The following is a 14186-nucleotide window of genomic DNA, read 5'->3' as shown; positions in this document are numbered from 1 at the left end:
AAGGAGTACTTGTGGTACCTTAGAGACTGGCATAAGCTTTTGTGAGCTACAGCTCACTTCATCAGATGAAGTGAGCTGTAGCTCACAAAAGCTGATGCTCAAATAAATTTGTTAGTCTCTAAGGTGCCACAAGTACTCCTTTTCTTTTTGTGGATACAGACTAACATGGCTGCTACTCTGAAAACTATACACAGAGGCACTCATTCACCTCAGTATAGCTTTTGGGGGGAAATATGAATGTATCCCTGCATAGCACAGAGTTCCATTCAAACCTCAAACCTTTCCCCATCCCTAATTATGTGCTACCTACTCCTGTAACAACTGATCTATCCCTAAATACCTGTTGAAAATATAGGGTTTTATGCCTGTTTTAATATCTATGCTATGCATCTGTATATTTTCAGATCTTCTCTTAATTCTCTGCTATGAAGGTTAATAACACACATGCTCCCAAAAAGGTTGCACTCCAAAGTGATACTGGGGAACTGAGCTTTTTGACAGTTCTGCTTTGGGGGCTCAAGTTTTGGCATGTGAGAAGAAACTGCTAGTGAAAACCAATGTTTTGTGATTGACTTCTTCCTGATTGCTCAGCCGGACTGACATAAGAACCATAAAGAGTCTGTGCCTTGAATTTCTTCTAGGCTTAAATTAAAAAAAACAAAACAGCAAATTAAAAACCCCCAAATGAATAAACATTTCTGTGAAGGCCTTGTGCCCCATATTATTACCTTGAACATTTCATTGTATAGGTCCTAGACTCCCTGGTAGATTAGATTGTTGATCTAGCAAAACACTTAAACACGTGTAACTTTAAGCACGTGTGTGTTCCCATTAAAGCCAATGGGACTCTTCATGTGCTCAAGTGCTTTTGCTATTTCAGGGCCTTACTAAGGTTTCCCCATAGCACCTTTGCAGCAAGCGGTATCCCTTAAGTGGATTTTTTTGATACAGGTGTAGACTGCAGGTTCAACAAACTTTCTTCTGTAACATTAACAGTATACTTTGCTTAAACTTGTCTTGAGGCTACAGGTCAAACTAATGTCTGCTAGGAGTTTTCAGGAATGGTGCCTTGTAAAGTCTACAGAGAAGGTTTACAGTTTGGCCTAGGACTCACCTAGGTCTTAAGCCCCACGTAGGTTTTCCAAAGGACAAAAGAAAGAGTTTTGTATGGGGCAAATTTGTGCTTCACAGAATTTCTGCCCAAATATTTTTCACACATTATATGAAAGCAGAAATAGCATTTTCCCACCCAGCTCTAGTCAATATTTGAAACAAGCACTTCCCTCTTTTTTCCAACTAGACTGTTAAAGTACAGCAAGCATAGAACAGAGTAAAATATTGTGGGATGGTCTACACTACAGCGGGGATCGATGCTCTGAGATCTATCCACTGGCGGTCGATTTAGCGGGTCTAGTAAAGACCCACCAAATTGACTGCAGATCGCTCTCCAGTCGACCCCTGTACTCTACCCCCGACAAGAAGAGTAAGGCAAGTCAATGGGAAATTTTCTTCTGTCGACCTCCCCGCGGTGTAGATCCACGGTAACTCGACCTAAGGTACGTCGACTCCAGCTACGTTATTCATGTAGCTGGAGTTGCGTAGCGTAGTTCGACTTACTGCAGTCATGTAGACATAGCCTCTGTTATGGGAGGAGAAGACCAAATCCACCCAGATAGTAAGACTTCAGCATAAATTAAACCAAATCTTCCATTGCTAGCTAAAATTTAAATGGAGGGAACAATGACCAAAGGAATTGCCCAAGGAACAACCCCAATACATTATGGCCATACCACTTCCCTAAGAGGTTTTGGGATGTAGAAATGTGTTTTACGTTTTGCTTTTTGTATTTGGTTTTCCCAAGCACTACAGAGACAACAAGTTAATGAATGATAGTACAGTGACAGTGTGAGCTAACAATGTGGTCATTTTTGGAGTTCACAAATAGTTTTGAGCATTCAAACATATTTAAACGAGGGCAGTTCAAGGAGGTGGTCCTTTCTAGTTCAAAAACATAATTCAGTCTTTTCATCCTGTTTTGACAAATGTGTTTGCAGATTCTGTTGAAGTTGACGTTAGCGACACTGACATATTGACAGGTTTCAGAGGAACAGCCGTGTTAGTCTGTATTCGCAAAAAGAAAAGGAGTACTTGTGGCACCTTAGAGACTAACCAATTTATTTGAGCATGAGCTTTCGTGAGCTACAGCTCACTTCATCAGATGTTTACCGTGGAAACTGCAGCAGACTTTATATACACACAGAGAATATGAAACAATACCTCCTCCCACCCCACTGTCCTGCTGGTAATAGCTTAATCCTGGCCTTCAATGCTCTTTCTCAGATACTTGTGTACCATTGCACATAGTGGAGTATGCAGGGCTGTGTTGGTCCTGTACTTATACTGCCTATACAATGTGCCAAAAGAATCTTGCACTTGCCAACACAGCAGCTGCAAGTTACTAAAGTAATCAGACATCAAGAATTATAACATTCAAAAATCAGTCGGAGAACATTTCAGCCTCCCTGGTCACTCAATTACAGACTAAAAGTCACAATTCTTCAACAAAAAAACTTCAAAAACAGACTCCAACGAGAAACTGCAGAACTGGAATTAATTTGCAAACTGGACACCATTAAATTAGGCTTGAATAAGGACTGGGAGTGGATGGGTCATTACACAAAGTAAAAACTATTTCCCCATGCTAATTTCCCCCCTACTGTTACTCACACCTTCTTGTCAACTGTTTGAAATGGACCATCCTGATTATCACTACAAAAGTTTTTTTCTTCTGCTGATAATAGCCCACCTTAATTGATTAGTCTCGTTAGAGTTGGTATGGCAACATCCATTTTTTCATGTTCTCTGTGTATATATATATCTTCCTATTGTATTTTCCACTGCATGCATCTGATGAAGTGGGCTTTAGCCCATGAAAGCTTATGCTCAAATAAATTCGTTAGTCTCTAACATGCCACAAGTACTCCTCATTCTTTTTGCTGATACAGACTAACACGACTATCGCTCTAAAGTAATTTAAGTTCTTAGTAGGATCTAACAGATCAAATATCCATTAGCTTTCAGGCAGAGGAGAGTACTCCTAGGATACATACTGTACATCGAGTAGTGCTGGCAAATGAAGGCTTTCAGATATACTTGGCCTGAAGAGTTTTTAAAAGTCTGAGTTATACACTCATGTCATAAAAATAAAGGAAAGGGTAACCACCTTTCTGTATGCGGTGCTATAAAATCCCTCCTGGCCAGAGGCAGAACCCTTTCACCTGTAAAGGGTTAAGAAGCTAAGATAACCTCGCTGGCACCTGACCAAAATGACCAATGAGGAGATAAGATACTTCCAAAGCTGGAGTGGGGGGAAAGCAAAGGGTCTGTCTGTCTCTGTGATGCTTTTGCCGGGAACGGATGAGGAATGCAGCCTCAGAAACTCTGTTAAGTTAGTAAGTAATCTAGCTAGAAATGCGTTAGATTTCCTTTTGTTAAATGGCTGGTAAAATAAGCTGTGCTGAATGGAATGTATATTCCTGTTTTTGTGTCTTTTTGTAACTTAAGGTTTTGCCTAAAGGGATTCTCTATGTTTTGAATCTGATTACCGTGAAAGGTATTTACCATCCTGATTTTACAGAGGTGATTCTTTTACTTTTTCTTCAATTAAAATTCTTCTTTTAAGAACCTGATTGCTTTTTCATTGTTCTTAAGACCTAAGGGTTTGGGTCTGTGTTCACCTATGCAAATTGGTGAGGATTTTTTATCAAGCCTTCCCCAGGAAAGGGGGTGTAGGGTTTGGGGGAATATTTTGGGGGAAGACGTCTCCAAGTGGGCTCTTTCCCTGTTCTTTGTTTAACACGCTTGGTGGTGGCAGCATAGGGTTCGAGGACAAGGCAAAGTTTGTACCTTGGGGAAGTTTTTAACCTAAGCTGGTAAGAATAAGCTGAGGGGGTCTTTCATGCAGGTCCCCACATCTGTACCCTAGAGTTCAGAGTGAGGAAGGAACCTTGACATGGTGGCAGAGCGGTGGGATCATTTTGAGATTTTTTTGAGATCATTTTGAACCAGAAGCACAGCAGGATTTTAAAAGGTTTTGTAAAAGAGGATTGCAGCTGTAAATTCTGTGTCTCTGCCTGAGGGACAGAGCAGCAAGCGTAACAAAGGGATTTTTCTTTTTTGAGCTGGGGTTTTCTCTACCTAAAGGCAGGGTAGTTAACCTCCTGCAGGGAAATTCACAAGTTTTTCACAGACCTGAAGAGGTTTTTTTTTTTTTAAGCTAAGAGCAGCTAGAGGGTTTTCTGTCTATTTGCCTGGAGACAGAGGTGTTAGTTTTTTGTTTTTTTTAAGGATTTTTCTGTAGGCTGAGAATAGCTATCAGAGAACATAGGTATCACATTACAGCACAGCAAAATTTTACAAGCCAGGTTTTTTGTTTTGTTTTGTGGTTTTCTTTCTAACTCTTGGGTGTAAAGTTAGTTAAAAACAGAGAGGCTAGGATGACAGAAACCAAGGCGCAACACAAACTGGAGTTAACCAGACTGGAGGCAGCGAAAGAGGCAGAAAAAGCCCAGGAGGCTGCCCACAGGAGAGCTATGGAGGCAGCGAATGAGGCAGAGAAAGCCCAAGAGGCTGCCCACAGGAGAGCTATGGAGGCAAAGGAAAAAGAAATGGAGGCAAAGGGAAAAGAGCGAAAGCATGCCCTGGACATGGAGAAGGCAAAGGCTCAGCAGAATATACCAACAAACCCTAGCAATCCTTCTCCAGATACTGCTTCCCATCCCAGAAAGTTCCCCACCTACAAGGCAGGCGATGATACTGAGGCCTTCTTAGAAAACTTTGAAAGGGCCTGCCTTGGGTACAGCATCTCTACAGACTAGTACATGGTAGAGCTGAGGCCGCAGCTCAGTGGACCCTTAGCAGAGGTGGCGGCTGAAATACGTAAAGAACACATGAACAAGTATGAACTGTTTAAAACCCAGGCGAGAGTCAGAATGGGGCTAACACCCGAGCATTCCTGTCAGTGGTTCAGAGCCCTAAGGTGGAAAACAGACGTGTCATTTACCCGATATGCCCACCACATTGTGAAACATTGGGATGCCTGGATATCAGGAGCAAGTGTTAAATCTCCAGAAGAGTTGCCCTTCCTAATGCAAATAGAGCAGTTCTCAGAGGGTGTTCCTGAGGAAATAGAAAGATACATCCTAGATGGGAAGCCCACAACTGTAATTGAGGCAGGGGAGATTGGAGCCAAATGGGTGGAGGTGGCAGAAAAGAAAAAAACTAGTAGCAGTTGGGGCGAATATCAGAAGGGGCAACTGGAAACAAAACCCTATCACTGGGGGCAACCGAAGGCCCCACCTACATCCCAAGGAAAACCCCAGACACCTTATCGTCTCACCACACCATTCTCCAGCAACCCACCTCGCCCCAGTGACCAGCCAACTGGGCGATGTTTTAAATCTAATGAGCTGGGGCATGTGAAGGCCAACTTCCCCAAGAACCCCAACAGATTACAGTTCATTGCACCGGGGACACACCAAAGGTCCTCAGGCCCAGATGCCTCCCAGATACCCTTAGAGCAAAGGGAAACTGTGAGTGTGGGCGGGAAGAAGGTTACAGCATGGAGGGACACTGGAGTGCAGGTGTCAGCTATCCATCAATCCTTAGTGGACCCCAACTTAATCAACCCAGAGGCCCATGTGATGATTCAATCCTTCAAGTCCAACTCTTTCGATCTGCCTACAGCCAAGTTACCTGTCCAGTACAAGGGCTGGTCAGGAATGTGGACTTTTGCAGTCTATGATGATTACCCCATTCCCATGCTGCTGGGGGAAGACTTGGCCAACCAGGTAAAGCTGGCCAAGAGGGTGGGAATGGTCACCCGCAGCCAGACTAAGCAAGCTTCCACACCTATCCCTGTTCCTGAGCCTTCCACCAGGGCCCCGTCTGTGTTACCAGAGACCCACATGGAGGTGGTGGAACTGGATCCTCTGCCAAAAACTGCAACGGCAGTAGTGGATCCAGTCCCAGAGACCCAGCCCAAGCCAGCCCCCGAACTGAAACTGGCAAAGCAACCAGCACCAGAACCATTGCCAGCACTGAGTCCAGCGCTTGCAACCCCATCTACAGCTCCAACACCAGAGGGCACCACCGAGCTTGCACTGGCAGCAGCAGCAGATGACCCGACACAAGAGGCTCAGCCAGAGCCTGAAATACCCCATAGTGCACCAGCGGAGAGTGGTTCACCATCAACGGAAACAGCCCCATCACCTGCATCGCTTCCAGAGGGACCAAGCCTAGGTCCACAATCCAATGAGGAACTGATGTCTCCAGCATCAAGGGAACAGTTCCAGACTGAACAGGAAGCAGATGAAAGCCTCCAGAAAGCTTGGATGGCGGCATGGAGCAACCCACCGTCTCTCAGCTCTTCTAATCGATCCAGGTTTGTTGTAGAAAAAGGACTTTTATACAGGGAAACTCTTTCTGGTGGACACCAGGAAGACTGGCATCCTCAGAGACAGCTGGTAGTTACAACTGAGTACCAGGTAAAGCTATTAAGCTTAGCCCACAATCATCCTAGTGGCCATGCTGAGGTGAACAGAACCAAAGACCATTTGGGAAAGTGATTCCACTGGGAGGGAATGGGCAAAAATGTTTCTACCTATGTCTGGTCTTGTGAGGTGTGCCAAAGAGTGGGAAAATCCCAAGACCAGGTCAAAGCCCCTCTACAGCCACTCTCCATCATTGAGGTTCCATTTCAGCGAGTAGCTGTGGATATTCTGCGTCCTTTTCTGAAAAAGACACCCAGAGCAAAGCAGTACATACTGACTTTCATGGATTTTGCCACCCGATGGCCAGAAGCAGTAGCTCTAAGCAACACTAGGGCTAAAAGTGTGTGTCAGGCACTAACGGACATTTTTGCCAGGGTAGGTTGGCCCTTAGACATCATCACAGATGCAGGGACTAATTTTCTGGCAGGAACTATGGAAAGCTTTTGGGAAGCTCATGGGGTGAATCACTTGGTTGCCACACCTTACCATCATCAAACAAATGGCCTAGTGGAGAAGTTTAATGGAACTTTGGGGGGCCATGATACGTAAACTCGTAAATGAGCACTCCAATGATTGGGACTTAGTGTTGCAGCAGTTGGTCTTTGCCTACAGAGCTGTACCACATCCCAGTTTAGGGTTTTCACCATTTGAACTTGTATATGGCTGCGAGATTAAGGTGCCATTACAGTTGGTGAAGCAGCAATGGGAGGGGTTTACACCTTCTCCAGGAACTAACATTCTGGACTTTGTAACCAATCTACAAAACACCCTCTGAACTCCTTTAGCCCTTGCTAAAGAAAACCTACAGGATGCTCAAAAAGAGCAAAAAGCCTGGTATGATAAACATGCCAGAGAGTGTTCCTTCGAAGTAGGGGACCAGGTCATGGTCTTAGAGGCACTCCAGGCTGATAAAATGGAAGCGTCGTGGGAAGGGCCATTCACGGTCCAAGAGCACCTGGGAGTTGTTAATTATCTCATGGCATTCCTCACATCCAACCGAAAGCCTAAGATGTACCATATTAATTCTCTAAAGCCCTTTTATTCCAGAGAATTAAAGGTTTGTCAGTTTACAGCTCAGGGAGGAGATAATGCTGAGTGGCCTGAAGGTGTCTACTACGAAGGGAAAAGTGTTGGTGGCGTGGAAGAGGTGAACCTCTCCATGACCCTTGGGTGTATGCAGCGACAGCAGATCAGGGAGCTGTGCACTAGCTACGCGCCGACGTTCTCAGCCACCCCAGGACTGACTGAACGGGCATATCACTCCATTGACACAGGTAATGCTCACCCAATTAGAGCCCAATCTTACTGGGTGTCTCCTCAAGCTAAAACTGCTATAGATCGGGAGATCCAGGATATGCTACAGATGGGTGTAATCCACCCCTCTGGCAGTGCATGGGCATCTCCAGTGGTTCTAGTTCCCAAACCAGATGGGGAGATACGTTTTTGCATGGACTACTGTAAGCTAAATGCCGTAACTCACCCAGACAACTATCCAATGCCATGCACAGATAAACTATTGGAGAAACTGGGACGGGCCCAGTTCATCTCTACCTTGGACTTAACCAAGGGGTACTGGCAGGTACCGCTAGATGAATCCACCAAGGAAAGGTCAGTCTTCACCACACATGTCGGGCTGTATGAATTTAATCTGCTCCCTTTTGGGCTGCGAAATGCACCCGCCACCTTCCAAAGACTTGTAGATGATCTCCTAGCAGGATTGGGAGAATATGCAGTCGCCTACCTTGACGATGTGGCCATATTTTCAGATTCCTGGGCAGAACACCTGGAACATCTACAAAAAGTCTTTGAGCGCATAAGGGAGGCAGGACTAACTGTTAAGGCTAAGAAGTGTCAAATAGGCCTAAACAGAGTGACTTATTTTGGACACCAGGTGGGTCAAGAAACTATCAACCCCCTACAGGCCAAAGTGGATGCTATCCAAAAGTGGCGTGTCCCAAAGTCAAAGAAACAGGTCCAATCCTTCTTAGGTTTGGCTGGATATTACAGGTGATTTGTACCGCAATACAGCCAAATCGCCGCCCCACTGACAGACCTAACCAAAAAGAAACAGCCAAATGCAGTTCAGTGGACTGAAGAGTGCCAGAAGGCCTTTAACCAGCTTAAAGCGACACTCATGTCTGACCCTGTGCTAAGGGCCCCAGACTTTGACAAACCGTTCCTAGTAACTACAGATGCGTCCGAGCATGATGTGGGAGCAGTTTTAATGCAGGAAGGACCGAATCAAGAATTCCATCCAGTCGTGTTTCTCAGCAAGAAGCTGTCTGAGAGGGAAAGCAACTGGTCAATCAGTGAAAAGGAATATTACGCTATTGTCTACACTCTGGAAAAGCTACGCCCATACGTTTGGGGATGGCGTTTCCACCTGCAAACCAACCATGCTGCACTACAGTGGCTTCATACTGCCACAGGAAATAACAAAAAACATATTTGGTGGGGTTTAGCTCTCCAAGATTTTTATTTCAACATACAACACATCTCAGGAGCTTCTAACAAAGTGGCTGATGCACTCTCCCATGAAAGTTTCCCAGAATCAACTGGTTAAAATCGTCCTTGAGATGTGGGAAATTTTGTTAGTCTTTATACAGTTGGTAGTATATTTAGAGGTGCATGTGTCTTATTAATTCTGTTTTCTCCTAGAGCTCCAGGAAGAAATCACAGCCTGTGTTTTCACCCTATCTGTGATTTGGGGGGCGTGTCATATAAAAATAAAGGGAAGGGTAACCACCTTTCTGTATACGGTGCTATAAAATCCCTCCTGGCCAGAGGCAGAACCCTTTCACCTGTAAAGGGTTAAGAAGCTAAGATAACCTCGCTGGCACCTGACCAAAATGACCAATGAGGAGACAAGATACTTTCAGAGCTGGAGTGGGGGGGGGAACAAAGGGTCTGTCTGTCAGTGTGATGCTTTTGCCGGGAACAGATCAGGAATGCAGTCTCAGAAACTCTGTTAAGTTAGTAAGTAATCTAGCTAGAAATGCGTTAGATTTCCTTTTGTTAAATGGCTGGTAAAATAAGCTGTGCTGAATGGAATGTACATTGAGGAGCGCTGGCAAATGAAGGCTTTCAGATATACTTGGCCTGAAGAGTTTTTAAAAGTCTGAGTTATACACTCATCACTCTAAATACAGTAGAGATAAGATAAAGCTGTTGAGCTACAGTGAGTGAAGCATGCTCTGCACCGTACTGCTAACAAAGTGGTCATTCTAGTTCTCCTTACTCTTTTGTTTTATTGCTTCTTAGTAGGGTTGCTCAAAGAACTTTGAACAAAACATTCTCTTGTTGTAAAATGGGGCATCGTTGAAATTGAAATTTTCCATAGGAAAAGAGCAATTTTGGCAGAGGTTTCCATCTGGAAAATCGAAACATGTAATTTCAGGTTGACTCCATATTAGTTTCTACTTCTGCCTGAGCCACTGCTGTGCGTCATGGGAGTTGTAATTCTGGGTTAGTCATGCCCCCATTTTCCCCTTTGGCCCCCGGTCCCTAGCCCTACTTCATCTTCCACGATGCCCCTCTGCAAGCTCCCTGTAGTAGAGTCTCCAGGAGGCAGCCTGGAAGCTGAAATGGATGCAGACATCAATGCTGACTTGACCCCACGTGAAACGAAGATAAACCAAAATGAAATGTTTTGACATTTCCGAATTGAAATTTTTCTGAATTTTTCATTCTGTGGAAAAAGTTTTGATATATCAGCTTTTTGTCCTGATGTGGGGCAATATCTCAGGGACAGACATTCAATTTGTCAATTACAGTTGAGTTACATCTGTAGTGAATGAGTAAGCAAACCTGTATGGTGCACTAGACATTAAACTGAGAAGATTTTGATTTGATAAGCCAGAGAAAATCTGGAATAACCCCTGATATCAGAGGAGAATTTGCATTGCTGTAGCTAAGATCACAATACAGTCCAATGTAGAGGAGAAAAATAGAATATTAGATATTTCAGAGTCTACATTTCAGTGGCTTTTTCTCTTCAATTTTCTAGTGAAGCCGTTTCCTCCCTCTAACGTTAAGGCAGAAATCACCAAGAATGTTGGGCTGCTGAATGTGAGCTGGACAAACCCAGCATTTTCGAACAGCGATCTTAAGTTTCAGATTCGGTACTCTGTGAACAAGGAAGAAATATTGTGGGAGGTACTATTATATTTAATACAAAATAATGTTTTCATCCTTGCAGTGTTTGTGCATGCAAAGTCCATGTCAATCAACCAATGTATGTTGAATTCATTCTAAATGATAAAGTATTTTAGTTTGCAATAGAATTTATTTTCTGCGGCAAAATTATATTAGTGGGCTGTCTTTTTCATTGGACTCAGTGGCAGGAGGTCTGAATTTACCAGTTTGAGGAATTAAGATCTCAGTCAGATGCCTAGAAAACTGTGTGGTGTTCCTAATCTAAGTATTTTTAATTCTTTTGCAGATATTTGAGGTTTCAAATGCACCAACAAGATCAGCCATGATAAAGGTACTGGACCTTTGTGTTGTATATATTGTTCAGGTGCGCTGCAGTGGACTAGATGGATTAGGTTACTGGAGTGATTGGAGTAAACCAGCGTATACCATTGTACAGGATATCCAAGGTGCGTGTAGTTTGTAAATATACTCTGAAGATTATAGTTTTATGCATGTGTGAAATTGTTCTCCTTCTTAAAATGGATGTAATTTTGCAGCTCCCCTGAGAGGTCCTGAATTTTGGAGAGTTATTAATGAAGATCCCATAAGGAAGCAGAAAAATGTTACTTTAGTTTGGAAGGTATGAAGAATTGTATTTCAGCTTCTGTCTCTCACTGTCTCTGTTTCTCACTCATGATATGGATGATGCCACAGTTTGATGGCTTTGTGGGATGCATGATTCAAAAGTGTTGGTGGAGTTACTGGAGGTGGGCATAGAGCAAGCACGTGCGGTCCTGAATGACAGACTCAAACATTCATTATTCATGGTCCTTTTATAGACAGTACAATTAGGACACAGCTTCATTAATTTTACCACCTCTCACTCAGCAGCCCTGTCAGGTAGTAGAGGTTCCTAAAAAACATTGGTGGCAGTACTGCAATATAATCAGAATATAGTTCTTACCTCTTTTCCTCCCATATCTTTCTCTCTTCTCCTTACTGCTTTCTGCAGTTGTCTCTCCCTCTCCCTTTTCCTTATACACTGAAGTCTTTTCTACCACAAGCTGGCAGAGCTGTTTTTCTTCCCTTTTCTCCAACTTAATAGGATAGAATCCTTCCCTCTGCTGTTGCTCTGGTTGCTCTGGATGGTTATGAGGTCACAGTGACTCTCCGTTCACTCAGTCAGTCAGCAGCCATTTTCATTCAGCAGCAGGGCAGGATTCCAGATTTACAGTTCAACAGAACACTCGCCAGTGACCCTGCTAACTGCCCTGGTTGTCACACCAGAGGCCCATCTTGGGTGAATAGGATCTGACCGTACCCTAAGCATAGTTACATGGGGCAATCAGTAGCACAGGCTGTATGGCGTTATTTGCTGCTCGTATTTGTTCATCACCCACACAGCATATACTGTATACACATAATCCCCGCCTCTCAAAGCAAGCAAGTCCTTTTGTTCTGCTAAAGAACCACTGCATCGCCAGCTCCTCTTCCCAACCTCCCAGCACCCAGGATAGGAAGGACAGTATTTTGGCCAGAGTGTAAAGCACTCACCATCCTTCCTGTCGAGACAAATCTTGCCACCTGGGCTGTACTGATTCGCTGCAGTCTGGAGGAATAGAAACTCCAATATCAGATGTATAAGTCAAATCATGATATCTTAAGACTTGACCAGGCAATACACAATAAAATATAATTGCAAAGATGTACCATTCATTTATTTTAAAAAGTTTTTTTTTAAATATTGCACTTGAGTCTGATGCTTACATGTGCCAAAAAACAAAGGCTTCAGCTGGCTACCTGCAGGTGTCAGGAAGGGATCCCCCAGGCCCCGCACCCCCATGTATTCTGTTGTGATGTTTTTTGTTTCCTTCCTCCGAAGCATCTAGATGGCCACATGGAGATGGGACCATGGACAGGGTAGGCCAGTGCTCTGAGATGACACTGAGACTTCTCTCTTTCAAAGGCTTGGCTGGCTGGTTCTTGCTCATATGCTCACTGATCACCATGTGTGGCATCAGGAAGGAATTTTCCCCAGGTCAGATTGGCAGGGACCTTGGGGATTTTCACCTTCCTCTGCAGCATGTGGGTTGCTTTCCAGAATTATCTGGGTACACCTCACTTAGTCATTTCCCTGCCATTGCAGGACCCTCAGGCATTGTTGCACCTCAGTCCCTCTTATTCTCTGCCTTTGGCACACAATCTAGTCTCCCTTGGGCTTATTTTGGTTGTGAGGCCCTTCTGGCCTTAAACTCTATGATTTGGAGTCTTTAAAAACAGTGGATGCAAATTATATTGAAAGATGTTCGTCTCCATTTGCCAGATTCTCAGAAAAGGAGGCCAAGGTCTGTGTGCAGAATTGTTCCAGCAACTATAAACCATCCCCTGTACAGTTGCTATGACTCTACGTGCAAACAGTGTAATTGCACATGCAAACGATTAGTTAGGTGACTGACTAACTACCTTTATTTGCACATGTAGTCATGGTAACTGTGCCTGCAGCCTCGCATGCATTATTGCATCTGGTCCTGAGTCTCTTTTACTGAAAATACTTCCCCAAATTAGGATCATGGCAATTCCTTCTGGCTCTGCATCCTTTAAAAATAATAAGATAAAACGATGAGTTACCAGAGCAAACTAAAGGTTTGCATTTCCTCAGTCACACTTGTCTTAGGAGCTATGGTAAGTAGAGATGTCAGGCGTCAGTGATTATGGAAAAACTTTAGCCTGTTTAAATGCACAGCAATATTTTAGGTATAAGAAAAGTCGTCTCCCTGATGGGTATTATTTAGGGTCCTGCTCTCTCAGAACTAGAAGGCTGCTCTCTACTGTCAAGTGAAAATCAAACCCTAGCAAGCTAAAATATACTGATATTTCCTGCAGCCATTGATGAGGAATTACTCATTATGCAGTGTGTGTGGATATATTGTAAAGCATCACACTTCAGAAAACATCACTTGGACTGAATATGTCACCAATGGCACTACCTGTATGTTTCCATGGACTGAGGATGCACACACCATTACAGTGCTAGCTGTTAACTCAATTGGAGCTTCCTCAATGAATTTTAATTTAACTCTGTCGCAGCAAATGAGCACAGGTAAGACTAACAGGTTAGTAATAACACTGATGCATTCAGAAGATGTTTAACATTAGGAATGCCTACTGTGCTTTTGACAGTTTTCTTTTAACAAAGAAATCTTTATTAAGAAGGAAAATGTACCTCTTATGATGACTTTCTCTGCTATAATAGGAATGAAAAGCCTGAAACTCCACATTTTTAACAAAACTGAAATTTCCCAATATTTAGTTTCAGCAACGCAAAAACATTCCCACTGTGGGAACATTTTTGGTTGTTCTGAAATGAAATATGCACCCCAAGATCCTGGCTGCTCACCTGAGGGATGCTTGGATCCCTCGGCTGCCAGCTGGGGAGCTGGGCAGCCCTGGCAGCCTGCTGTGTGAGCTGTGGGGGACCCAGAGAACTGGATAGCCTGGCAG

At 43.8% G+C, this 14186-nt stretch overlaps 1 protein-coding gene across 2 annotated transcripts in view; it reads left to right on the top strand.

Moving 5' to 3' along the window:
* The window catches only part of LEPR (leptin receptor), a 75389-nt gene that overhangs the window by 47457 nt on the left and 13746 nt on the right, over positions 1 to 14186 (top strand). For both annotated transcript variants that reach the window (XM_048861932.2, XM_048861933.2), the window contains exons 11-14: positions 10558 to 10706; positions 10993 to 11152; positions 11243 to 11325; positions 13569 to 13785. In XM_048861932.2, coding sequence (XP_048717889.1) covers positions 10558 to 10706; positions 10993 to 11152; positions 11243 to 11325; positions 13569 to 13785 — 609 coding nt within the window. The remainder of the gene's footprint in view (positions 1 to 10557; positions 10707 to 10992; positions 11153 to 11242; positions 11326 to 13568; positions 13786 to 14186) is intronic.

Source organism: Caretta caretta, chromosome 8 (assembly GCF_965140235.1).
Source record: "Caretta caretta isolate rCarCar2 chromosome 8, rCarCar1.hap1, whole genome shotgun sequence".
Classification (NCBI taxonomy): domain Eukaryota; kingdom Metazoa; phylum Chordata; order Testudines; family Cheloniidae; genus Caretta; species Caretta caretta.
The sequence above is the reverse complement of the archived record's forward strand: the minus strand, read 5'-3'. Positions and strand labels throughout refer to the sequence as shown.